The sequence below is a fragment of the Procambarus clarkii genome, chromosome 65 (genome assembly GCF_040958095.1).
Source record: "Procambarus clarkii isolate CNS0578487 chromosome 65, FALCON_Pclarkii_2.0, whole genome shotgun sequence".
In the NCBI taxonomy this organism is placed as follows: domain Eukaryota; kingdom Metazoa; phylum Arthropoda; class Malacostraca; order Decapoda; family Cambaridae; genus Procambarus; species Procambarus clarkii.
Window position 1 is genome coordinate 9,700,914 of NC_091214.1, and position 27,177 is coordinate 9,728,090.

Here is a 27,177-nt window from a genome sequence, read left to right on the forward strand (position 1 = left end):
AGATAAAACAAACATTAGGCTAGAAGTGAGGAAAGAATTGGCATCTAACCCGAAGTTGGTGCAAAACACAGTTGATCGGAGTAAGTCCCTGATCATTTTTGGCTGCAAAGAAAAGGCGATAACATCTAGGTCAGAAAGAGCTGTAGAAGAAGCTAAAGTAGTAGATAAAATTGTTGGCCTCGTGGAAGGTCTTACAAACAGAGAGAATGTGTGCGACTACAGGAGAATAGGCAGGTACGTAAAAGGGAAAGATCGACCTTTGAGGATCACCCTAAACGGTGCCAAACAGATGGAAGAAGTACTAAGGAATGCTAGAAAATTGCAAAGGGATGAGGATGGGAAAGGGTGGTCGTTAAGACGAGATCTTTCAAAAGAAGATAGAGAGAAGCTGAAACTGAACCTCGCCGAGGCAAAACATTTAAATGAGAGCAGGAATGAAGAAGAAATAAATTCTTTTTTCTACAAAGTGATAGGGGTAGGCAAACCAGTAAAGTGGTACATAAAGGCAAACCAACAAAATCAATAGAGAGAGGGGGAGTGAAGAATAAGGAGAGGGGGAACAAGTTCCTGAAGATTGCATACACCAACATAGATGGAGTGAGATCGAAGATACTGGAGTTAAGTGATGTAATACAGCTGCAGACACCAGACATTGTTGCACTCACGGAGACAAAACTTGAAGATGTAATTTTAAATGAGGTCATATTCCCAAGGGGCTACTCAATTTGGAGACGGGACAGAAAAATTAGGAAAGGCGGTGGCGTTGCTGTGCTGGTAAAAGAACACCTAAAGGTGAAGGAAATAATGACTGCCAATCCACAAGAAGTTGACATAATAGCACTAGAGATCTGCTATGAGGATGATAAACTAATGATGATAAATGCATATAGTCCACCGCCAAGCAGCACATGGTCAAAGGAGGAGCTAGATAGTAAACGTGAAGGTCTTATAACAATAATGAGAGAGATTATAGCGAGAGCGGATAACGATAGATCACGACTGTTGATAGTCGGTGACTTCAACTTGAAATCCATAGACTGGGAAGCATATGAAGCTAAAACAGAAGATTTTTGGACCTGTAAATTTGTAGACCTCATCCTGGAAACATTCTTGTATCAACATGTTAAACAAGCTACGAGGATGAGGGAAGGGGACGTTCCCTCCATGCTAGATTTGATATTTACCAGGAAGGAGGAAGAGATATTTGACATTCAGTACCTTCCTCCCTTGGGTAAAAGTGACCATGTCTTTTTGGGAATAAAGTATGCAATGCGTTATAAGCTGGAAGAAAATAAGGAGGTTGAAGCAGTTGAAAAACCAGACTTCAGGAGAGGACATTATGGTGACCTTAGAAATTTTTTTAGTGAGTATAATTGGACAGACTTGATGCTAGGCAAGGAAGTGAATGAGATGTATGGCAAGTTTTGTGAAATATATGATAAAGGCACAAAAAAATTTATACCAAAACAGAGATGCAGGACCAGAAAACAGGATTGGTTCGACAGAAATTGTGAGAGGGCAAGAGACCAAAAGACACAAAAATGGAATCAGTATAGGAAGAGGCCAAACCCCCAAACATACCAGCGATACAAAGATGCGAGAAACAATTATACAGCAGTAAGGAGAGAGGCAGAAAGAAATTTTGAAAAAGGGATAGCAGATAAATGTAAAACAGAACCGGGCCTATTCTACAAATTCATAAACAACAAATTGCAGGTAAAGGATAATATCCAGAGGTTGGAAATGGGAAACAGATTCACGGAAAATGAAAAGGAAATGTGTGAAACCTTAAATGAAAAGTTCCAAAGTGTGTTTGTACAAAATGAAATCTTCAGAGAACCAGACACAATAAGAATTCCAGAGAACAACATAGAGCGGATAGAGGTGTCTAGAGATGAAGTGGAAAATATGCTAAAGGAGCTCGGGAGGAACAAAGCAGCTGGCCCAGATGGCGTTTCACCATGGGTTCTGAGAGAATGTGCATCTGAGCTCAGCATTCCACTTCACCTGATCTTTCAGGCATCCCTGTGTACAGGAATCGTAGCAGACGTGTGGAAACAGGCTAACATAGTTCCAATCTACAAAAGTGGCAGCAGGGAAGACCCCCTCAATTATAGACCTGTATCATTGACAAGTGTAATAGTGAAAGTATTGGAAAAGCTAATCAAAACTAAATGGGTAGAACACCTGGAGAGAAATGATATAATATCAGACAGACAGTATGGTTTTCGATCAGGAAGATCCTGTGTATCGAATTTACTCAGTTTCTATGATCGGGCCACAGAGATATTACAGGAAAGAGATGGCTGGGTTGACTGCATCTATCTGGACCTAAAAAAGGCTTTCGACAGAGTTCCACATAAGAGGTTGTTCTGGAAACTGGAAAATATTGGAGGGGTGACAGGTAAGCTTCTATCATGGATGAAAAATTTTCTGACTGATAGAAAAATGAGGGCAGTAATCAGAGGCAATGTATCGGAATGGAGAAATGTCACAAGTGGAGTACCACAGGGTTCAGTTCTTGCACCAGTGATGTTTATTGTGTACATAAATGATCTACCAGTTGGTATACAGAATTATATGAACATGTTTGCTGATGATGCTAAGATAATAGGAAGGATAAGAAATTTAGATGATTGTCATGCCCTTCAAGAAGACCTGGACAAAATAAGTATATGGAGCACCACTTGGCAAATGGAATTTAATGTTAATAAATGTCATGTTATGGAATGTGGAATAGGAGAACATAGACCCCACACAACCTATATATTATGTGAGAAATCTTTAAAGAATTCTGATAAAGAAAGAGATCTAGGAGTGGTTCTAGATAGAAAACTATCACCTGAGGACCACATTAAGAATATTGTGCAAGGAGCCTATGCAATGCTTTCTAACTTCAGAATTGCATTTAAATACATGGATGGCGATATACTAAAGAAGTTGTTCATGACTTTTGTTAGGCCAAAGCTAGAATATGCAGCTGTTGTGTGGTGCCCATATCTTAAGAAGCACATCAACAAACTGGAAAAGGTGCAAAGACATGCTACTAAGTGGCTCCCAGAACTGAAGGGCAAGAGCTACGAGGAGAGGTTAGAAGCATTAAATATGCCAAAACTAGAAGACAGAAGAAAAAGAGGTGATATGATCACTACGTACAAAATAGTAACAGGAATTGATAAAATCGACAGGGAAGACTTCCTGAGACCTGGAACTTCAAGAACAAGAGGCCATAGATTTAAACTAGCTAAACACAGATGCCGAAGAAATATAAGAAAATTCACCTTCGCAAATAGAGTGGTAGACGGTTGGAACAAGTTAAGTGAGAAGGTGGTGGAGGCCAAGACCGTCAGTAGTTTCAAAGCGTTATATGACAAAGAGTGCTGGGAAGACGGGACACCACGAGCGTAGCTCTCATCCTGTAACTACACTTAGGTAATTACACTTAGGTAATTACTGAACACAAAACACGACACACCCCCGGCCCGACCAACCAAGCACCAACAAAACAAGGACCCCTCCAGAATGCAGCAGCCCCACCCTGCGCCAGAAAAGATGGAGACTGCTGCCACCGAACAACCAAAACGCTAAAACCGAAGGAGCAAGAAAACTCAGCGACCCGACCCCCAGAGGCAAATGCCAAAAGGAAAAAGAGCCGACGAAAAAACAAACCGCAACAGAAGGGGGCCTACCAACCGAGAAGAAGACAGAGCACGCTGACCAGAGACCAGGACGGTGCAAGCGGCGCACGAACAGGCCGGAGGTGAAACGATGCACGAGACAGCTTACTAACGGTGCAAAAGCAACACCAACACCGAAAGCAAGCCGAAGTGGCTCCGCCAGCGCCGCACGAAAGAGGCGACAGTATGCGGCAAGACGACGGCACCCAACCCCCACCAGAAAACCAAGCTGATGCTAACTAGAGTAGCCACCTAAGAAGGGACAGGAAAAGGAAGGACCGCCAAAATACCCCATACTGCCACCAAGAGAAGTACGCAGGTGGGACACGTACCACGATGCCACCCGACCACCCCCTGGAGGCGAGACCACGAGGCAGAACGTAAGCAGCCCCGACAAGGCCTCTCCGAGCCCAGGAAAAGGCGGAGCCACTGGAAGATCTCGGGCTCGACTACCGAAACCCAAGCAGCACAAGGAGATGGAACGTCTGCCGAACAGAAAACTCCCCAAAGCAAGCAAGCCCGCCAGGGGTTCAAAAACGACGGGTCTGACGCGAGCCATCGCAAGACCCTGAAAAACCAACCGGCAGGGCTTGCTAGGAAACCAAAGAAGGCGGAAGGGTTGCCGCCAGAACAGTACCCGAACCAAGGGGTACGAGCAACTGCAACAGACCGAGACAAAGGAGCACACCACAGGACACAGGCCGAAAAAACGCCCAAGAAGCCAAGGAACACACGCCGAACACCCCTGCTGCAGAGGAGGAAACAAGAGAACGCTCAAGAAAATGAAGCGGTGGAAACTGACCAAAGGAGATGCCAGGAAAACGACTGGGGAGAGGCAGGATGAAAGAGCTGAAGCACAAAAAAAAAACAGGAAAACAACCAGGGGAAGACAATCAGGTAGGGACAGAAAAAAACCACGCACACGAGAGGGCCAAGCCAGGGGCCCGAAGACCACGAAAAACAACAAGCAAACCCCCATACGCAAACCCTAAACACAAAACAGCCGCAAAGTGCCACACCACAACCAGACACAGGAAGAAGGACACGCCACCGCGAAACACGTCACCAATGCACACGTGCAGCAGCAGCAACAGGCACCACCACAACATGCAACATTTAAATAGCAACTGTTCTGCAAAGGCAGAGAACGGAGCAGGCAGACCCCAGACAGGGCCAACAGAGACACGACAGAACCCAGCAGGCCCAGAAACCTGCACACCAGGCGACTGACGGCGGAGAACCCCGCTTGATGCTCGTAGGTAGGACGTGTAACAACCGCAGACCTCTGATGGTTGTACAGTGTTCCCCGATTGTGCCTATAGCACCACTGCACTCGACTGGTACTATCCCGCAAGTTCTTCCAGATAGGCGGGACCCAAGAGCCAGAGCTCAAACTCTGCAAGCACAACCAGGAGAGCCCTACCAGGTGAGTACATAACCAGCACCACAACCCACACACCTCATAACACGAAAAAAGGTGGGTCCCCTGAGTGACTCTAGCATGGGTTGGACATGCACAGGAGTGGGAATGGAAGGGTTGAGAAAGGGACAGTCACTGGTGTGCGAACGGTCTCAGTCATACAAAATATACCTAAATAAAGACAGGTATATAAACATCTCCGCATCCAACGCCCGGCCAAAAGACGCCAGACTGCAGAAACTCACCTGTCGAACGGAGGCATGAATGTGACACGACTCAACTGTGCCCAGAAGATCCTGGGAGCACTGCCAGGTGAAGACACCAGAGCCGGACCCACAGGAGAGCAAGGTAGAGGCGAAGGAGGCGGCCCACACCCATGACACAGGGAAAACCTCGGTGTCCTCCCCACAGCTGGAAACCAGGACACCCCCAGACCAAAGGGGCACATACCGCAGCAAGGGAGAAGAGCGAGAGGCGAAGCACCTGAGAAAAAAGGGCGCAAAACACCAGCACTGAAACACACCGCCCAGACCAAAACAAACTCCACGGCGCATGCGCATGACATGCAGGCCGAACTGCACAACCCGCTCTGTGGTAAGGCGCCAACCAGGACTACCGCACTAGAAAAGTAGCCAAAAGAGGAAGCAGAAACAACAAAACCAGCCAATGAAGCGAAGACAGAACCCAAAAAGGTACCCAACCGGGCCACAAGTAGCCCAACCGGCCCACAAGTAGCCCAACTGGCCCACAAGTAGCCCAACAGGGCCACAAGTAGCCCAGCCAGGCCACAAGTAGCCCAACCGGGCCACTGGCCACAAGCAGCCCAACCTGGCTTCAAGTAGCCCAAAACGGCGACCCGGACGAGGAGCCGACAGACATTCCAATAATGCGGGAAGTAGCGAAAACCTTCCCGAACCCTCGAGAACACAGAAGCCAACACTAGCTCCCGAAGGCACACAAAGGCACAGGCACACCTGAGACCAGAAGTCACGTAGAACCCCAAGAACTGGGAAACACGACGAAGACACTGTCCCAAAAATGGGGGGGGGGAAGCATCCACCCACAGGACGGAACCAACCGACTCAAAGGCCAAGGAACCGAGCCCGGGGAGGGGCTGATGCCCAACAGCACGTACGGTGAGTGGGGAGGAAAAACCCCACTCTGCATAACCACAAGCCCTGCCTAGAGGGGGAGAAAAACCCCCACGGGGTCCTACGGGGCTAAGGGCCCCCCAAGTCAGCCCAGGGAACCGACACGACAGGCCCCGGGGCCGAGCCGTCCCCCCAAAGCCCCGGCCGTACCAGAAAACCAGGGCAGCTGCGAAAACACTAAGGAAGGGAGCCCACTGGCAGACTCTTACAACACGGCTTGAGGAACAGGATCAATGCCCCCGTCACTACCCCGGAAGGGGAATTCCCCGAGACTGCCCGAGTCTCAACACCATCAAACCCCTCCCCGATCCTACAGACGGTAAGGAACCGGATGCAGGCAGGGAGGGGGATCCAGGGGGAAAGACAAGGGGGCGTGGAAGGAACCGAAGCAACCAACACCCTGAAGTCCCAACACGAACCAAAACGGGGCAGCCCCGGGGCTCCCTGGGAGTAAACCACGAGAGCGTTGCCACCACCAAGGCTCAAAGAGCAACTCCTCTGCTGCCCGCACCCGCTTAGACAGCACAACTGGGTAACCAACCCAAAACGAGCAACAAAACTCGCAGGACTCCGGGTCGAAGGTGTCACCGACCCCACAGGCAGCAGACGGAGGCAAAACAGAGAGTCACCCAGAGATAAAGGATGAGAGCAACCCTCAAACTTGCTGGAAGCGAGGGGGGGATTCTGGGGTCACATTTATCGGACCCACGCGCCCCCAGGGGTTTCCCAAGGTCCTGAGTGTTTACTATAAGAGGACTTGCGCTCAGGTAATCCCAGGCAGGGAACTGCTAACCGGCGCCCAAAGCTACCAAACAACTTTCTAAGAGCTGAACCCCCGGGACATGTACACTCACGGGGACCTAGCAGGGGGGTACCACCCGAAAATACTCAAAACACAAGGGACACAAGGGGCAAGAACGAAGGCAGACCCCCCCACCAGGTAGATAAACAAAAAGAAAAAGAAAACCCCGCAAGAGGACAGCGTACCCAAGCGGAACAGAGCCGGCCGCCATGATTGGTAAAGACAAGCTGCACAGTACCCTGTGCCCCACCAGTGCAAAACTGCCCCTTACCCTAAGGCAAACAAGGGAGACAGAACACCCAAACACACAAAGAGCTGCCGAAAACCAAGCAGTAAACGGCCTACCAGCGGCAGGACCCAAGGAACTTGTGGAAGGTGGCCCCAAGCCCCAAGGGCAGTACTTACAGGGCACCTAGGGAAGGGAACCCTAGGCACATGCAGCCCGAGTACTGGAGACACTCCCGGCTCACGCACCACCTAGAAGACACACCACACTCTAGGTACAGTGCTGAAACAATTACTGGAGCCGGAGCACATAACCGGTGCCTATAGCATCAGCCGAAGAACTGATGGGTAGATAGCAGGCGTGGGAGGTCTGGGGCTCCCCCTTCCCCCTCCCCAGGAGGGGGGAGCTGCGCAGACAGTGGCGCGGTGACGTGTGACGTCATACTAGTTTGCTTGTTTTCTGTTGGGGAGTTCTATCCGCTAGTTCGGCTTTAGGTAGCAATTTTAACCAAAATAGGGGTTTGTTTTGGAATGCTTACCTTTCTGGATGCTTGACCCGGTTGATGGCAGACATAGAATGCTTCCAACCACACGGGGGTTTCTATAGGCCATTGCTCCCCTTGCCTCTCTGAGGTGGCCAGGTTCTGGCCACCTCAGAACTCCAGCCCTAGAACTCCATTCACATGACTGATGCCAAAGTCTGACATTAGCATATCAGCAACGCTCTAGGTTGTTTGCTCCCCAGAAGCCCCGAGGCTGCCTCATTTTAGTGATGGGGCTTGGGGGTTGTTGGTCTCTTCGGTTTCTTTCCACGCCGCCTTGTCTTTCCCCTGCTGCGGTCTAGTCTGTTCCTCCCCCCTCCCCTTTTCTCCCTGCATCCGGGTCTTTACCGTCTGTGGGCTCGATGGTGGGCTTACCGGGCCAGGGTTTCGATGGTTTTGAGACTCGGGCAGTCTCGGGGAATTCCCCTTCCGGGGTAGCGAAGGGGGGCATTCGAGCCTGTTCCTCCAGCCGTGTTGTATGAGTCTGCCAGTTGGCTCCCTTCCTTGGTATTTTTTTGCGGCTGCCCCAGTTTTTCTGCCTGCACCCACATGGTCAGCATAAGACTGGGTAAGCAAGCCACAAACAAGCAACAAAACTCGCAGGGCTCCGGGTCAAAGGTAGCACCGACCCCACAGGCAGCAGAGGCAAAACAGTGAGTCACCCTGAGACAAGGGGACAGAGCAACTCTCGAACTCGCACAAAGCGAGGGGAAAACCCCGGGTCAGTGTTGTCCTCTACCTCCTTGTTATTTTTGGGTTTCATAACCCGTTAGCAACACCTTGCCTGGGCTTCCCGTAGTTGTTACCCTACGGGTCCTGGAAACCCCTGTCAGGGCTCATTGGACCATTGAATGTGTCTTCCGGGTTTCAACCTGTCTTGCATGGGATCGTTGGTTGCTGTGCCCTTGTCTCCGGGTGACAGTCGCCACTTTTACATCCGTCATGTTGCTTGTTGGGTCACTGACACCTTGACCCAGAGTCTTGCGATAGATATTCTCTGCTTGTTCTCCAGTACTCCCCTAATGTTATTACTGTTCAGAGTACAGGCGGCATCTGTGTAGCAAGCTAGGTTAGGTTGCTGCAACATGCTAGGTTGGTTTCCCACTCAGATGCCCCGGGGCCGCCCCGTTTTGGTTAGGTGCTGTTCGCCCCTTTCCCTCCCTGTTCCCGGCCACAGACCGTTTGCGGGTGTGGGGGTCGGGGCGAGGTTTAGTTGGGGCCGAGACTCAGGCGGTTTCGGGGCTGCCCCGTTCGGGTTGGGGGATGGAGATTTTCGAACCTGTTCCTCCTGCCAAGGCTTCTGGGTCTTACCAGCGGCCCTTTCTTGCTGCCTTTCCCATGGACTCTTCCTTTTCTTTAAGGGCGGAGCGCTTGGAGGAGGGCTCTGCCCTGGGGCCACTGTTGCGAGTTCCCGGGGCTGTGGGGGAGGCCTGCTAGCAGTTCTGGGGCGGTTTGCCCCTGCCTGGGTTTTCTGCTTCTGGCCAGAGTTTTTCGCCCATCCAGTCTGCTTGCTTCCCACTTTTGCTGGCATGTTTTCATATCTTTTGCGTCGGTCACAGCCCTCTGTTCTGGTAGCCATTTTCTTCTGCCGGTTTCCAGGCGTGGCCACCAGGGCGGCGTTGCGGTTTGTTTACATGTTCCTGGGTGTGCGAGCAAGCGTCTTGGGTGAGTTTTTTCACCTTTTTCAGGGGTTTTATTCCCCTTTTGTCGTTTATTTGCTTTTCTGGTGTTTTCTGCCCATTTTCTGTTCCTCTGGGAACGTTTGAGAGTTGATTTTACACCGGGTTTTCCGTTTTGTCTGTTTTGGGTCTGGGCCCTAGGGTTTGGGCTCAGTTTCCCTGTCTGTTATGCTTGCTCCCACACCTTGTCCCTCTGTTTTCGGTCTGTTTTGACCATTTCCCTGGGGGTTCTGTCTGGGGGCTGTGCTAAGCCTTTCTGTGGTGTATCTCCGCCGGCAAATGTGATAGTTTGGACTCCCCCTGGTTCGATTCTGGGTTCCTTTGGGTTCTTTGGTGTCGTTCCGGAGGTTTCTTCCTCTTGGGCCCCCTTTGTGGGTTCAGGGTGCTTTGTTTCCTCGTGTGTGACCCGGTTCTGCCTTCTAGGGTTCTGGGGTCTTCCTGGCTTGCAGACTGATCTTTTTGGGTCTTGTCATGTGTTGTGGTCGTGCTGGGACTTTGGGGTTTTGTTGTCGAGGTGGGCCTTTTGATGCAGTTTTGTGCCTTCTTCGCCTGGCCGGCGTGGTGCTCTCTGCCCACTGGTCGGCGGCTTGTAATTTTCTTTTCACGTGTATGTGGGTGTGTAATTACCTAAGTGTAATTACCCAAGTGTAGTTACAGGATGGGAGCTACGCTCGTGGTGTCCCGTCTTCCCAGCACTCTTTGTCATATAATGCTTTGAAACTACTGACGGTCTTGGCCTCCACCACCACCTCACCTAACTTATTCCAACCGTCTACCACTCTGTTTGCGAAAGTGAATTTTCTTATATTTCTTTGGCATCTGTGTTTAGCTAGTTTATATCTGTGACCTCTTGTTCTTAAAGTTCCAGGTCTCAGGAAATCTTCCTTATCGATTTTATCAATTCCTGTTACTATTTTGTATGTAGTGACCATATCACCTCTTTTTCTTCTGTCTTCTAGTTTTGGCATATTTAATGCCTCTAACCTTCCTCATAGCTCTTGCCCTTCAGTTCTGGGAGCCACTTAGTAGCATGTCTTTGCACCTTTTCCAGTTTGTTGATGTGCTTCTTAAGATATGGGCACCACACAACCGCTGCATATTCTAGCTTTGGCCTAACAAAAGTTGTGAACAATTTCTTTAGTTTATTGTTATCCATGTATTTGAAAGCAATTCTGAAGTTAGAAAGCGTGGCATAGGTTCCTCGCACAATATTCTTTATGTGGTCCTCGGGTGATAGTTTTCTATCTAGAACCACCCCTAGATCTCTTTCTTTATCAGAATTCTTTGAAGATATCTCACATAATATATATAGGTTGTGTGGGGTCTGTGTTCTCCTATTCCACATTCCATAACATGGCATTTATTAACATTAAATTCCATTTGTCAAGTGGTGCTCCATATCCTTATTTTGTCCAGGTCATCTTGAAGGGCATGACAATCATCTAAGTTTCTTATCCTTCCTATTATCTTAGCATCATCAGCAAACATGTTCATATAACTCTGTATACCAACTGGTAGATCATTTATGTAGACAATAAACATCACTGGGGCAATAACTGAACCCTGTGGTACTTCTTTTGTGACATTTCTCCAGTCCGATACATTGCCTCTGATCACTGCCCTCATTTCTCTATCAGTCAGAAAATTTTTCATCCATGTTAGAAGCTTAACTGTCACCCCTCCAATATTTTCCAGTTTCCAGAACAACCTCTTACGTGAAACTCTGTCGAAAGCCTTTTTTAGGTCCAGATAGATGCAGTCAACCCAACCATCTCTTTCCTGTAATATCTCTGTTGCTCGATCATAGAAACTTAGTAAATTCGATACACTGGATCTTCCAGATCGAAAACCATACTGTCTGTCTGATACTATATCATTTCTCTCCAGGTGTTCTATCCATTTAGTTTTAATTATTTTTTCAATATTTTGACTATTACACATGTCAATGATACAGGTCTATAATTAAGGGGGTCTTCCCTGCTTCCACTTTTGTAGATTGGAACTATGTTAGCCTTTTTCCACACATCACCTACAACTCTTGCACACAGGGATGCCTGAAAAATCAGTTGAAGTGGAATGCTGAGCTCAGGTGCACATTCTCTCAGAACCCATGGTGAAACTCCATCTGGACCAACTGCTTTGTTCTTATTTAGCTCCTTGAGCATTTTTTCCACTTCGTCTCTAGACACCTCTATGTGCTCTATGTTGTTCTCTGGAATTCTTATTGTGTCTGGTTCCCTGAAGATTTCATTTTGTACAAACACACTTTGGAACTTTTCGTTTAATGTTTCACACATTTCCTTTTCATTTTCCGTGAATCTGTTTCCCATTTTCAACCTCTGAATATTATCCTTTACCTGCAATTTGTTGTTTATGAATTTATAGAATGCACCTGGTTCTGTTTTACATTTGTCTGCTATCCCTTTTTCAAAATTTCTTTCTGCCTCTCTAATCACTGCCGTGTAGTTGTTTCTCGCATCTTTGTATCGCTGGTATGTTTGGGGGTTTGGCCTCTTCCTGTATTGATTCCATTTTTGTCTTTTGGTCTCTGGCCCTCTTGCAATTTCTGTCGAACCAATCCTGTTTGGTTCAACAGGATTGGTGTATGTGTTCTGCATCTCTGTTTTGGTATAAAATTTTTTGTGCCTTTATCATATATTTCACAAAACTTGACATACATCTCATTCACTTCCTTGCCTAGCAACAAGTCTGTCCAATTATACTCACTAAAATTTTTTCTAAGGTTGCTATAATGTCCTCTCCTAAAGTCAGGTTTTTCAATTGCATCAATTGCAGGGAGCTGGTCGGCCGAGCGAACAGCACACTGGACTTGTGAGCCTGTGGTCCCGGGTTCGATCCCGGGTGCTGGCGAGAAACAATGGGCAGAGTTTCTTTCACCCTATGCCCCTGTTACCTAGCAGTAAAATAGGTACCTGGGTGTTAGTCAGCTGTCACGGGCTGCTTCCTGGGGGTGGAGGCCTGGTCGAGGACCGGGCCGCGGGGACACTAAAAAGCCCCGAAATCATCTCAAGATAACCTCAGGATAACCTTCTTATTTTCTTCCAGATTATAACACATTGCATACTTTATTCCCAAAAAGACATGGTCACTTTTACCCAAGGAAGGAAGGTACTGAATGTCAAATATTTCTTCCTCCTTCCTGGTAAATATCAAATCTAGTATGGAGGGAACGTCCCCTGCCCACATCCTTTTAGCTTGTTAAACATGTTGATACAAGAATGTTTCCAGGATGAGGTCTACAAATTTACAGGTCCAAAAATCTTCTGTTTTAGCTTCATATGCTTCCCAGTCTATGGATTTCAAGTTGAAGTCGCCGATTATCAACAGTCGTGATCTATCGTTATCCGCTCTCGCTATGATGTCTCTCATTATTGTTATAAGACCTTCTCGTTTACTATCTAGCTCCTCCTTTGACCATGTGCTGCTTGGCGGTGGACTATATGCATTTATAATCATTAGTTTATCATCCTCATGGCAGATCTCTAGTGCGATTATGTCAACTTCTTGTGGATTGGCAGTCACTCTTTCGTTCACCTTTAGGTGTTCTTTCACCAGCACAGCAACGCCCCGCCTTTCCTGATTTTTCTGTCCCGTCTCCAAATTGAGTAGCCCACACATGTACATGTGTATACTGTGTGTGTGTGTGCACATGTGTATGTGCATATGCACGTGTGTGTAATACACCTTGTGTGTGTGTATTTAGGTGCATGTGTATGTGTATGTATATGTACATAATATATATGTATGTGTGTGTATATATATATGTATAATTTCTTTCGGAAGGGGCTCTGTTCCCTTCGCTGTTGACGGTGTGCTGGGGAAGCAGCATGCTCTGTTGATTCTCACATGGTCCCGCGGTTAGTGGGCGCTTTTGGTTGTCTTCCAGCGTCTGATGGCAGCGGCGGAGGGCTTCTCTCCTTTTGGGGGGTTCAGGGCTGGCGGGGTGGGCTTCTTCCCCTGCGCTTCGTCATGTCATCTTAGTGGGTGCATTGGACATGGTCGATCCGCCCCATCCTTCTGGGGTTCCCATCTGCTCTATGCATACACAGGCCTGGCGAATCTGCGGTTCTTCTGGACTTCTTCAGTCTGCGCCCTGGATTTTATGCCCTCCTTGGAGGACTGTTGCCTCCTGTCCGGCTTCTGTTGGGGCCGGGTGCCTGGATGGTGACCCTAGACCTCCAGGTCACTTCTTGGCACGTTCCTCTCCAATTTTCCGGGACTGGCACAGTTGGTGGTGGGGCTTCAGGCTTGCTGCTTTTGTTGCCTTCCCTAGTTTGTAATTGGCACTTGGTGGTGTATTTACGCATCTTTACCGGATCTTGGAGCCCTGTCTGAGTCTGCTTGGGATTCGGTGTCTGGCCTACTTCGATGACTGGCTGGTGTGTGCTCCCAGTCGGTCCGCTTGTCTGCTCGCCAAGTGCGTGTTTCTTTCCAGATTGCCGGGTTTAGTTTCCTGGTGATCTGGAGGCTGTTCCATCTGTTTCCGTCCCGGGTTCGGACCTGGCTGGACCTTGTTTAGAGTTCTTGTGCCGCTCCTTGTCCTTCCCTCCAAAAGTGTTGCTGCGGCTATGGTCTTCGGCTGTTTATGAGGGGGGGTCCCAGGTTGCTCAGCTGTTGCTCGAGCAGTTGTGCGGCGGTCTGAACTTCGATGTGCTGGTCTGCCCTTTGGGTCGGGTTTGGCTTCGGCATGTGTTTGGTTCCTTCGGAGACTTCCCTTCCGCCTCTCTTGCAATTGTTGGGTTCGTTTCTTCGGGAATCTTGTGTTGGTGCTGCGTCACTAGATTCCTCTTTGGGGTTTTCAGGGTTCCGTGCCTTGGCACCTCCCCGAGCCTTTGCTCGATGTGTTCACGGACGGGTCATCTCTTGGCTGGGGCGTTGTGACCAGTGCTCACCAGGTCAGTCGGGGATGGTGGGACCTGTCCGTCCGTCAGGTTCACAGCATGGTTTTGGAGGTCGTGGCTGTCTGGTTTGCGCTTCGGAGGGTTTGGGTCACTCGGTGCTCTACAATTCAGCTCCATTCGGACTGTTCTATGGCGGTTCTTTGCCGGAATCACGGGGTTTCTCTTAGGTATTTGCCTTTAGGGTTGGTCCCTTCGAGTGGCTCGTTTGCTGGATCCTCGGGGTTTGGCTAACCGTGAGGTTAATGTTCGGGGTGTGTCCTACGTCCTGGCGGACAGCCTGTCTCGGTTCATTCCTCTGTTAGCGAATTGGCCAGTCCTCGCCGACTCGTTTTGTTGGCTCTGCCAGACGTATGAACTCCTGGCCATGGATGTCTTCGAATCGGCGTGGTCTAGGTGTCGCAAAATCTATGTGGCGCCCTTACCCACCTTCGGGGCTTTCACGGTGGATGCCTTTCGGCAGGACTGGTCAAGGTGGGGGTACCTGTTCCACTTCTCCCGGTCCAGCTGTTACTTCTGGTTCTGGCTTGGTTGGAGCCCATTCCCAAGAGAGTAGTCCTCATGGTCCTTTGGTGGCCGGCCCAGCTTTATTTTCAGATGATGCTTGATACGTGTCCGAACCCGGGGCATTTTCCTGCTGCTCCGCCTCTTTCAGCAGGCTGGACCGGTCCTGTACGTGACTGCTTCGGCCTTCTCGGCTCTTCGCATCTGGTTTTTTGACGAGGGTATCACCATCTCTGTGGTGATCAGATGGCTTTGTTGATGGTGTCCCACCTACGAGCTTTGTCTCGGCGACAGTATGATGTTGCTGGTGTTTCTATGCACCTTTTTCTTTCTCTTCATAGGTCATCTTCTCTTTCGGACCGGGTTGTCTTGTCCTATCTTGGGTTTTCAGGACTACAGTTATTTGATGTTTCTTACTGTCGCCTCGTTTTGTGCAGTGCTGGCGGAGCCGCTCCGGCTTGCGTTCGGGGTGGACGTCACATCTGCCCCGTTCCGTACGCTTTCTCGTGTTGTTTCACCTCCGGCCTTCTCATGCGTCGCTTGAGCCGTCCTGGTCTTTGATCAGGGTGCTCTATTATCTTCTCAGTTTGTGGTATCCCCTTCGGTTCAGGTTTCTGCTCTTTGGTACTGGTGGTAAGTTTTGTATGTTTGCAGCCTTTCTCTGTCCTTCTGGCTACGGTCGAGATGGCTGCTTACCTGGGGGGAGGGGGTCCTTGGGTTATTGATGCTTGATTGGTTCGGCCAGGGGTGCGTCCTGTGTTGTCCAGTTGCACTTTTTTGCCATTACCTGTGTACCGTGTCCGGGGATGCGCTTTGGGTTGATCCCGTTCCCCTCGTTCCTTGTTTCAGGGCTTGGGTCTCCCAGGTCGTCCGCAGAGATTTTAGGTCTTCCAGCCTGCGGTCTATCCTTGCGCCTGTGCTATTCGGTTGTTTGCAGCTTTCGCTGCTGTGTTGGTGGCGTCTAGGGCTCATTTCGAGCGTGAGGATTTGAGGGTTGCACAGGTTCCTGGCAGCCCATTCTTTATGCGCACATCTGCTCCTGTGCGTTCTTGTTGCCTTGGGTCGCAGGTTGCAGCCTGTTGTCTTGGCTTCGCGTTGTGGAGTTTGTGACGGCCGCCTCCTGGGTCAGCCCTTTCTTTTCCTTCTCTTTGGGTATGAAGCTCCAGGGAGCTGTAGGGGCTCCCCACAGAAAACCAGCGTTGAATGTAATGAAACGCCATTTTTCTGGGTGAGCCCCAGAGGCTCCATGGCATCCCTCCCTCCCTCCCACCGGTCGGCAGTTTTTTCGCATTGGTTGAAGCTTAGCTTCCGAACTGATGCTAGGCAGCCGGCGCGGTGAGATCCAGGGCTCTCCCCTCCCCCTCTCGGGGCGGGGAGGGCTGTGTGGAAGATCGGCGTTGTAGTAAAAAGTGATGTTTGCTTGTTTCCTTGGGATTGTAGGGAGTTTCTACCTCTCTGTTCGTTTTTTTGTTTTAGTTTTTTACCATGTGGGTTTGTTTTGTTATGCCTACCTTTCTGGGTGCCTAACCCCGGTCGATGAAAATGAAAATAAGAAGATAAGGAAATACCCCAACCACAAGGGGGTTTTCCAGGGCCATTGCTCCCTGAAACCTCTTTGAAGGGGCCAGGTTCTGGCGCTGGTCCCTGGTAGGTCTGAACTCCTTAGCTAATGTCCTGGTCTAACATAACATACATTAGCCTGGTAAGCTCCAGGGAGCCTCCGGGGCTCACCCAGAAAATGGCATTTCATTACATTGAAAGCTGTTTTTATGTGTGTTTTTGACATCCATCCTAATAACTGCCGGTTGGATCTTGGGCGCGAGGGTCTGAGGCGCCTCCATCCCCCTCCCGGAGACGGGGGGGGAGCTGCGCTGACAGTGGCCCGGCAACGTGGTGACGTCATGCTCATTTGCTAATTTTCGTTGGGGAGTTCTGTCCACTTGTTCGACTTTTGGTATCAATATTTTCACCAGAATAAGGGTTTGTTTTGGGGTACCTATCTTTCTGGGTGCCAGACCCAGTCGATGGCAGACACAGAATACTCCCAACCACACGGGGGTTTCTATAGGTCATTGCTCCTCGTGCCTCTTTGAGGGGGGCCAGGTTCTGGCTCATGGTCTCCGGTGGGCAAGAACGCCATGCACTTTGCCTGATGCCAGAAAACTAATAGTTACATATTAACCTGGATAGCTCCGGGAAGCCTCCGGGTCTCGCCCAGAAAATGGCGTTTCATTACATTCACACTGATTTTTTGGTGGCCCATTCGGTAGCTTCTCATCCCCACCCCTTTCTTCTCCAACAGAAATGGGAGAGCTGGCTCCTAGGATGGTTGGCTGATTGAAATCCTGGCTTGCATAGGATACAATCTGTTGGCAGGCTGGTGTATTTTGGCAGGAATTTGCCTGCAGTAACGATTGTTCACATTACAGTTCTGTATATATATCAGGGTTTTAAATTAGTCCAAAATTTGCTTGTTTTGGGGCTCTTTGGTTTTCTGGTGATATTTTTCTTGGTTTGTGTGAATGTTGATCCACAGGCTTCCTTCCTACTCCTAGGGAACCAGATTCTGGTCGTGGTCCCTGGTAGGTGTTCATTGGTCTAGAAACCTCGTTCATTCTCCAAGGCTTTGTCATTGCAGGCTTGGGAATACTCAGTAGATGACCTGAAAGAAGCACTTCATTACATTCAACACTGAATTTTTATTAATTTTTTCTAGGCGTATACAGTGTTGCAGTCATCACTGCAATCAACTCTTCAGGCTGGAAAAATTAACTCATCAACAGCAGACTCTGATGCTTTAAGACAAGCATTCTTGGTAAGTAAAGTTTCACTTTTCTGCTTTACCCAACCACTTGGGCTGGACGGTGGAGTAATGGCCTCGTTTCATACAAGTCCACATTCAATTCCCAAATGTCCAAGTGACTGGGCACCATTCCTTACCCCTGTCCTATCCCAAATCCTTTTACCTGATCTCTTCCAAGATCAGGTCAAAAGATATATTCGTAATGGCTTGGCGCGCTCTCCTGATAATTCCTTTCCCTTCTATGTACTTTACAATACAAGGGAACTCTTTTAATCAAATCCTTGTTTTCTTGATTCTCAAATAAACTGTAAAGTAAAGTAAAGTAAATTTTATTCAGGAAAGTACATACAGTACATAGTTACAAACATAAAGTATAGAGCTATATAGATAGAGCTAGTACATACAATACCTAAAGCCACCAGTACTCATAACGTTTCAAACAAACGCTGTTTGTATGTGTAATATGTTCAGTTAATGGGGATTAACCCCATTACCTGTGAAGTGATAGCACTTTTCAATAGCAGAGGGCAATTATTTATACAAAATATACGGGAGACATTTCCCGTCACGCAGGGTGCAGTTGCACCTCCACAGATCTCTAGTATCAGCTCTTGATACTCGTAAGCCACCACTTACGGGCTATTCATGCCCGTGCCACCTTTTGGGTGGCTTAATCTTCATCAATCTATACAAAATAACACAAAAATGTTACTAGTTTCCTACATATGCTTTGGCACATTGCTATTAAAACATCATTACAGGTATTTTGGCGCATTTGTTGATTACATGTTTTCTTGGGATCTTTGTTTGGAAACATTTTGTTTATTAACCCTTAAACTGCGTAACACATCATATGATGTGGTGAGTAACTGCTGTGGAATTGCGCACCACATCACGTGATGTGTGGGGGTACCACGAGAGAATTAAAAGTCCTGCGACTACACGAGGTTCACATCAGCTTTCTCAGGGCTCTTGTAAACAGACTCTATTTTTTTTTTAAATCGTGGGCAACATGCTCGGGTGTGAGAGCCTCAGTACTGAGTGAGCCAATAAGGCTGGCACACGCAGTATGAGCTAACAGCACTGCTGTTCACCTTGTGACCACAGCATCTCTTAAAAAATATAAATGTAACTGGTATTATTTAGCAATGATAGTATTACAGAAGACCCTTGTGATAAAAATGACTAGAATTCTGATAATAGCAGGATTGTTGTGATAATTTGCACTGTGCATAGTATTGTAGGAGGAGTAATGTCGAGGGAGGGGAGGGTGATAGCGTCCTCTGTCGAATCTGTGTAATTACCTGAGTGTAGTTACAGGATGAGAGCTATGCTCGTGGTGTCCTGTCTACCCATCACTCTGTCATATAACGCTTTGAAACTACCAACGGTTTTGGCCTCCACCACCTTCTCACTTAACTTGTTCCAACTGTCTACCACTCTGTTTGCGAAAGTGAATTTTCTTATATTTCTTCGGCATCTTTGTTTATTTAGTTTAAATCCATGACCTCTTGTTCTTGAAGTTCCAGGTCTCAGGAAATCTTCCTTATTGCTTTTATCAATTCCTGTTACTATTTTGTATGTAGTGATCATATCACATCTTTTTCTTCTGTCTTCTAGTTTTGGCATATTTAATGCCTCTAACCTCTCCTCATAGCACTTGCCCTTCAGTTCTGGGATCCACTTAGTAGCATGTCTTTGCACCTTTTTCAGTTTGTTGATGTGCTTCTTAAGATATGGGCACCATTCAACCGCTGCATATTCTAGCTTTGGCCTAAGAAATTGTCATGAACAATTTCTTAAGTATTTTGCCATCCATGTATTTAAAAGCAATTCTGAAGTTAAAAAGCATGGCATAGGCTCCTTGCACAACGTTCTTTTTGTGGTCCTCAGGTGATAGTTTTCTATCTAGATCCACCCCTATATCTCTTTCTTTATCAGAAATCTTTAAAGATTTTCAACATAATTTATAGGTTGTTTGGGTCTATGTTCTCCTATGCCACATTCATAACGTGGCATTTATTCATATTAAATTCCATTTGCCAAATGTTGCTCCATATACTTATTTTGTCCAGATCTTCTTGAAGGGCATGACAATCATCAAAGTTTCTTATCCTTCCTATTATCTTAGCATCATCAGCAAACATGTTCATATAATTCTGTATTCCAACTGGTAGATCATTTATGAAGACAATGAACATCACCGGTGCAAGAACTGAACCCTGTGGTACTCCACTTGTGACATTTCGCCAGTACGATACATTACTACTGATTACTGCTCTCATTTTTCTATCAGAAAATTTTTCATCCATGTTAAAAGCTTACCTGTCACTCCTCCAATATTTTGTGGCCACCTGTTACTGTCTGCACCCACCATACCAGCTTAGTGGTTCGCTATGATGAATACAAATGTAGATACTTATCTATAACGTGTATATAGTTTAATAACAGCAAAAGGAGTAGGTTGGGAGAAGCCATTTTGGTGAGGGAGGTGGCATCATCTGCATGACTTGTCATGCTGTGTAAGCGTGGCCACTATGCTCTCTGGGCAACATACCAGCTTAGTTGTACAGTTATGGTGAACAAAACATGTAGATACTTATATATAATGTGTGTATATAGTGTAATAACTCCACAAACAGTATAGTTGGAGGAGGAATATTAGTGTGTCTGGCCTTGAACCATTGAGGGAGGGAGGGAACATCTGCTATGTGTGGCAACCTCTGTCAGTCTCAGCTCACCATACCAGCTTAGTTGTACAGTTATGGTCAACAAAACATGCAGAAACTTATATATAACCTGTGTATGCAGTATAATAACTGCAATCTATTTGTTTATTGTTTTATGAACATAATAATTGAATCACTAATATGCTCACAATACTTTTGAGTATAGCAATGGTTCACACATTTTATTATATAAATATATCACATTACACACTATTGAATAACACTACTGCAAAAAAACAGTGAACAAATCAGAGACAAAAAATAATTAGGTAATAATATATTTGTGGCAACTCCCACCTGACAGCTCAGGCGGAGCTGACCGCCTCTGACGATTACTCTGTCAACACCTCACTTTTGTCCGACTTCCTCGCCCCATTGTGGCCAAAATATGTTACCTACGATTTTCTTTTCTGGGAGCTATCCAGGCTGATATGCTAATGTCAGACTTTGACATCAGTCATGTGTATGGAGTTCTGTGGGCCTACCGGGGACCACAAGCCAGAATCTGGCCCCCTCAGAAGAGGCATGAGGAGCAATGGCCTGTAGAAACCCCCGCGTGGTTGGAAGCATTCTAGCATTGTATGTCTGCCTTCGACCGGGTCAGACACCCAGAAAGGTAAGCCCCCAAAACAAACCCCCCATTCTGGTGAAAATTGCTACAAAACGCTGAACTAGTAGATAGAACTTTTAAAACATGAATGAGCTTGACGTCACATGTCGCTGCGCCGTTGTCTGCACAGCTTCCCCTTCCCTGGGAGGAGGAAGGGGGAGCCCCAGACCCCGGTGCCGGCTATCCACACCTCAGGAGGCTGATGCTAGAGGCAGTGTTCGTGTGCTCTGGCTCTGTGACTCATACGTCAGGCTGCGAGCGGCCACGTCCAACAGCCTGGTTGATCAGTCCAGCAACCAGGAGGCCTGGTCGACGACCGGGCCGCGGGGACGCTAAGCCCCGGAAGCACCTCAAGGTAACCTCAAGGTAACCTCCAGTGATTGTTCCAGCACTGTGCCTTGTGTGTGGTGGCTGTCTTCCAGGGGTGCTCGATCCAGAAGTTATTCTACAGTACTTGGGCTGCATTTGCTTAGGGTTCCCTTCCCTAGGGACCCTGTAAGTACTGCTCTTGGGGCCACCTTCCACAAGTTCCTTGAGTCCTGCCTCTGTTGGACAGTTTTACTGCTCAGTTTTTTGGCCGCCCTTTGGGTGCTTGGGTGTTTTGTCTCCCTTGTTTACCTCGGGGTAAGAGGCAGTTTGCACTGGTAAGGGGCTCAGGGTATTGCGCAGCTTGTTTTCACCATTCAAAGCGGCCGGCTCTGTTCCTCTAGGGTACACTGTCCTCTTGCATGGTTCTATTTTTATTTTCGTTACGTTGCCTGGTGGGGGTCTGCCTTGGTCGTTGCCCCCTTGTACCTGCCCTGTGTGCTGTTTTTTCTCAGGTGGTACCCCTTGCTAGGTCCCTGTGAGTGTACACATCCCGGGGGTTCAACTTTAGAGGATTTGCTTGGTAGCTTTGGGCGTCGGTTAGCAGTACCCTGCCTGGGATTCCCCGAGTGTGAGTTCCGTCTCAGGACCCTGTGAAACCTTCCGGGGGCGCGCGGGTCCAATGGATGTGACCCCAAAGTCCCCCCTCACTCTCTGCGAATTTTGAGGGTTGCTCTGTCCCCTTGTCTCAGGGTGACTCTCACGGTTTTGGCCTCCGTCTTGCTGTCTGTTGGGTCGGTGACACTTTCGACCCCAAATCCTGCAAGTTTTGTTGCTTGCTGGTGACCCAGTTTACCCAATCTAATGATGATCTTATGTGGGTACAGGCGGCGCAGGCATTGCATGTGCGCTTTAGGTTGTTGCAACGTGCTAGGTTGGTTGCTCACCCGGATGCCCCAAGGCTGCCCTGTTTTGCTTATAGGGACCCGAACTTGGGGGTGATGGTTGCTTCGGCCTTGGTTCAGTCGCGCCCCCTCGTCCTTCCTCTGCTGTTGTTTGTTCTGGTCCCCTTCCCCTGTTTCCGGCTCTGAAACGTCTGAGGGTTTCGGAGTCGGGGCAGGGTTTAGATGGTCTTGAGGCTCGAGCAGTCTCGGTGGATACCCCTTCTAGTGTGGCGACGGAGGCATTCAAGTCTGATCTCCCTGCCGAAGCCTCTGAGTCTGACCTCTGGGCCCTCTTCCTTCCGGCTGTGCCGGCCTTTTCTTTTGTAGCCGGTGTTTTAGGAGATGACTCTGCCCCGGGTCCTGCGGTGGAGGATACTGGGGATGGGGAGGGGCAAACTTGAGGGTCTTGGGCTCCATTGGACCCCACCTGGGTTTTTCTGCCCTCTGAGTAGGGTTTACTGTTACAAGGAGTGGGGTTTTCTTTTCCCTCCCTGCGCACGAGTTGGATTTGGTATCTGCCCCTCCCCGGGTTTGGTTCTGTGTTCCCCCGAGTGAGTCGGTTCCGTCTTTCCAGAAGTTTTTGGCTTCCCATATCCAACCTTCTGCGGTGTGGGCGGCCCTTACGGTCTACCTCCTGCACAACCCGGATTATGCCTCTGTTATGGATCCGTCTTCTTTCAGGTTTAGGACGTCGTTCCCCCTTCTGGGTCCATTACAAGGTTCCGGAGTCGTCCTGGCTGGCGGACTGTCCTGTGTTTGATTAGGAGTTTTGGCATTCCTTCTGTTATTCCCGCACGCTTGAGTAGCGCAAGGCTTTGATGGTGGTTCAGGTTTTCCTGGGGGGGGCGACCTTGAGCACCTCAATTAGTGCTTGTTTGCCCCTGCCCTTCCCTGGGGATGTTGGCTTCGTGCAGCTCCGTGTGCAGGTTCCTTCCCTTTCGGCTGTGCAGGTTGCTGAGGACTTGCACACTGTCCAATGACCAGGACGGCCTGAGCCATCCTGGTCATTGGACAGTGTGCTCTCCTATGTCTCTTCTCGGTTTGTTGTGGCCCCTTCGGTTCAGGATTGCTTTTCGAAGGCTCTCTTCCTGTTGGCATTGGCCAACAGGAAGAGAGCCAACATTTTGGTGAGGTCGGGTTGGGGGGCTTCATGATCTCTTCCGGTGCAGGGGTTTCTACTCTTTTGGTCGTGTTGATTGGTTTGTTCGTCTCCAGCCGTCTCCTTCTTTTCTGGCGAAGAATGAGGCAGCTGCTTTCCGGAAGGGTCCTTGGGTTGTTGATGCTTGGTTGGTCAGGCCAGGGGTGCATCATGTTTTGTGTCCGGTTGTGGCCCTCCTCCATTACTTGTGCGATACAGCTTCTGCGTCCGAGGACGTGCTTTGGGTTGATCCGGTTTTCTTTATTCCCTGTTCGCGGATATGGGTCTCCCAGGTTGTCCACAGGGTTAAGTCTAGGCAACCTGCGGTCCATCCATGTGCCCATGACGTTTGTAAGTTTGGTGCTCCTGCTGCCGTCTTTGGGAACATGTCCTGGGCTGACATTCGTGCGCAGGGTTTTTGGCGGTCAAACAGGGTCTTGGCTGCGTGCTACCTCATGAATGTTCTTGGGCCTGGGTTGCTTTGGGTCGGCGGTTGCATCCAGTTGTCTCGACTTCAGGTTGAGGAGTGAGCAGCGACCACCTCCCGGGTAAGTCCCTCTGGTTTCTATCTTTGGGTAATTAGCTCTGGGGAGCCGTAGGGGCTCCCCCCAGAAAACCAGCGTTGAGTGTAATGAAACGCCATTTTCTAGTTGAGACCCAGATGCCCCCGGGCAACCCTCCCTCCCCCCGGTTGGCGTTTTTCTGTGGGGAGCCCCTACGGCTCCCTGGAGCTTATCGGGCTAATGTATGTTATGTTAGACCGGAACATTAGCTAAGGAGTTCAGACCTACCAGGGACCAGCGCCAGAACCTGGCCCCTTCAGAGAGGTTTCAGGGAGCAATGGCCCTGGAAAACCCCATATGGTTGGGGGTTTTCCTTATCTGCCATCGAACGGGGTTAGGCACCCAGAAAGGTAGGCGTAACAAAACAAACCCCACATGGTAAGAAACTACAACAAAAACCGAACAGAGAGGTAGAAAACTCCCTACAATCCCAAGGAAACAAGCAAACAAGCAAACATCACACTTTACTGCCGCGCCGATCGTCCGCGCAGCCCTCCCCACCCCGGGAGGGGGAGGGGGGAGCCCCGGACCTACCGCGCCGGCTGCCAAGCTTCAGTTCGTTCGCTAATGTCAACCGGGATTGACGCTTCTCTGGCCTCAGTTTCCTAGGCGGTGTTTGCCTTGTGTGGCGTTCACTGCCGTGTGTTGTGGTGTGCGGTGGCCAGGAGTACTTCATCAGTGCCGGGGCTGCATGTGCTTAGTGGCTGCCTTCCCTAAGCGCCCTGTGAGTACTGCCCTTGCGTAACAGGGTTATCTTCCCTGGGGCGTTCGGGAACCATTCCCGTTGAGGTTCTTGCTGCTCGGCATTTGCCTCGCCCTTGGGGCCAGCTGGGGCTTGGGGCCCTTGTTTGGCCCTGGGTAGGGATTGGTATTGTGCTGGTTAGGGCGTCAAGGTGTTGCGCAGCCTGCCACCTAAGCGGCGGCCGGTTTCTGTTGCCTCTGGAGACGGTGTACTTTTGCGGGGTTTTTCTTTTGTTTTTCAGTTTTCTTGCCTGGTGGGGATCTGCCTAAGGTGGTTATAGTTCCACTGGTAGTGTTTGGCGGCCCTCTGCTAGGCCCCCATGCTTGTACACGTCTCAGGGGTTTTCAGTGCTATAATCTACCCTCTTGTTATGTTTGGGTTTCTTAACCGGTTAGCAACACCTTGCCTGGGCTTCCCGTAGTTGTTACCCTACGGGCCCTGGAAACCCCTGTCTGGGCTCGGGGGACCATTGAATGTGTCTTCCGGGTTCCAACCCGTCTTGTACGGGATCGTTGGTTGCTGTTCCCTTGTCTCCGGGTGACAGTCGCCAATTTTACCTCCGTGGTGCTGCCTGTTGGGTCACTGACACTTTGACCCGGAGTCTTGCGAGTGATTCTCTGTTTGTTCTCCAGTACTCTCCTGATGTTATACTCCTGTTCAGAGTACAGGCGGCATCCATGTTGCAAGCTAGGTTAGGTTGCTGCAACATGCTAGGTTGGTTTCCCACTCGAATGCCCCGTGGCTGCCCCGTTTGGTTAGGTGCTGCTTGCCCCTTTCTCTCAATGTTCCCAGCTCCGGACCGTCTGCGGGTTTCGGGGTCGGGGCGGGGTTTAGTTGCGGCAGAGACTCGGGCGGTTTTCGGGGGCTGCCCCGTTCGGGTTGGGGACGGAGGTTTGAGCCTGTGCCTCCTGCCAAGGCTTCTGGGTCTTACCAGCGGACCTTTCTTGTTGCCTTTCCCATGGACTCTTGCTTTTCTTTAAGGGCTTGGAGGACGGCTCTGCCCCGGGGCCTCTGTTGTTGGTTCCCGGGGCTGTGGGGGTTGCCTGCTAGCAGTTCTGGGGCGGTTTTGCCCCTTCAGGGGTTTTTCTGCTGATGGGCGGCGTTTTTCGCCCTTCCAGTCTGCTAGCTTCCTACATTTGCTGGCGTGTTTTTGTGTATTTAGCGTCAGTCACAGCCCCTGCTGGCGGCCATTTTCGTCTGCCGGTTTCACGGCGTGGCCACCAGGGCGGCGTTGCGGTTTGTTTACATGCGTCTGGGTGTGCGAGCGAGCGTCTCTGGTGAGTTTTCAAAAAATTTTCAGGGTTTTTGTTCTCCTGTTGTCGTTTCTTTGTTTTTCTGGTGTTTTCTTGCCGTTGCCTGTTCCTCTGGGAACGTTTGGGTGTTGATTTTGGGTCTGAGCCTATGGGTTTAGGCTCAGTGCCCCTGGCTGGTATGCTTGCTCCCACACCTTGCCCCTCGGTTTTCGGTCTGTTGGGACCGTTTTCCCAGGGCGTTCTGCTGGGGTCTGTGCTTTGCCTTTCAGTGGTGTTCTCCGCCGGCAAATGTGGTGGTTTGGGCTCCCCCTGGTTCGATTCTGGGTTCCTTTGGGTTCCTTGGTTTCGTTCTGGAGGTTTCTTCCTCTTGGGCCCCCTTTTGTGGGTTCAGGAGACTTTGTTTCCTCGTGTGCCCCGGTTCTGCCTTTTGGGGTTCCGGGGTCTTCCTGGCTTGCAGGCTGAGCTTTTTGGGTCTTGGCACATGTTGTGGTTGTGCTGGGACTTTGTGGTTTTGCTGTCGAGGTGGGCCTTTTGATGCAGTTTTGTGCCTTCTTTGCCTGGCCGGCGTAGTGCTCTCTGCCACTAGTCGGCGGCTTGTGCTTTTACAATATATGTCTTCACCTAGTTGTGCTTGTGGGGGTTGAGCTCTGGCTCCTTGGTCCTGCCTCTCAACCGTCCATCAACAGGTGTATCGGTTCCTGTGCCTCTTGGACTCTGTCATGTCTACATGTGACATTGTATGGGGGTCAGTCTCGTTACTTGTGTGAGGAGTCGCCACATTACTTCCTAGTGCTTTCCCGTTCCCATTCTGACACTATAAAAAAAAAAAATAAAAAAATAAAATAAAAAATAAAAATTAATTCTATCTGTGGCTCTTTTGGGTACTTGGTTTGCACCTGTGTCCCCTAGTGCGTGTGCCCCTTGTGTTACATAGCCTGTCCTTATCAGCCCTGTCGATTCCCTTGGGTATCTTGAATGTGGTGATCTGGTCGCCCCTCACTTCATCTTCCAGCGAAGTGTGGTTTCATTCCCGTAGTCTCTCCTCATGACTTCGGTAGTGTACTTTTTCTTTCAGAAGGGGTTCTGTTCCCTTCTCTGTTGACTGGGCGCTGGGGGAGCAGCTTGCTCTGTTGCCTCTTGCTTGGTCCCGCTGTTGGTGGGCGCTTTGGG

General features: G+C 49.3%; 1 protein-coding gene across 1 annotated transcript in view; it reads left to right on the forward strand.

Moving 5' to 3' along the window:
* LOC123770981 (conserved oligomeric Golgi complex subunit 4) overlaps positions 1-27,177 on the forward strand; it is a 333,387-nt gene that overhangs the window by 177,368 nt on the left and 128,842 nt on the right. The window contains exon 11 of the mRNA XM_045763150.2: positions 17,636-17,734. Within this exon, the coding sequence (XP_045619106.1) occupies positions 17,636-17,734 (99 nt within the window). The remainder of the gene's footprint in view (positions 1-17,635; positions 17,735-27,177) is intronic.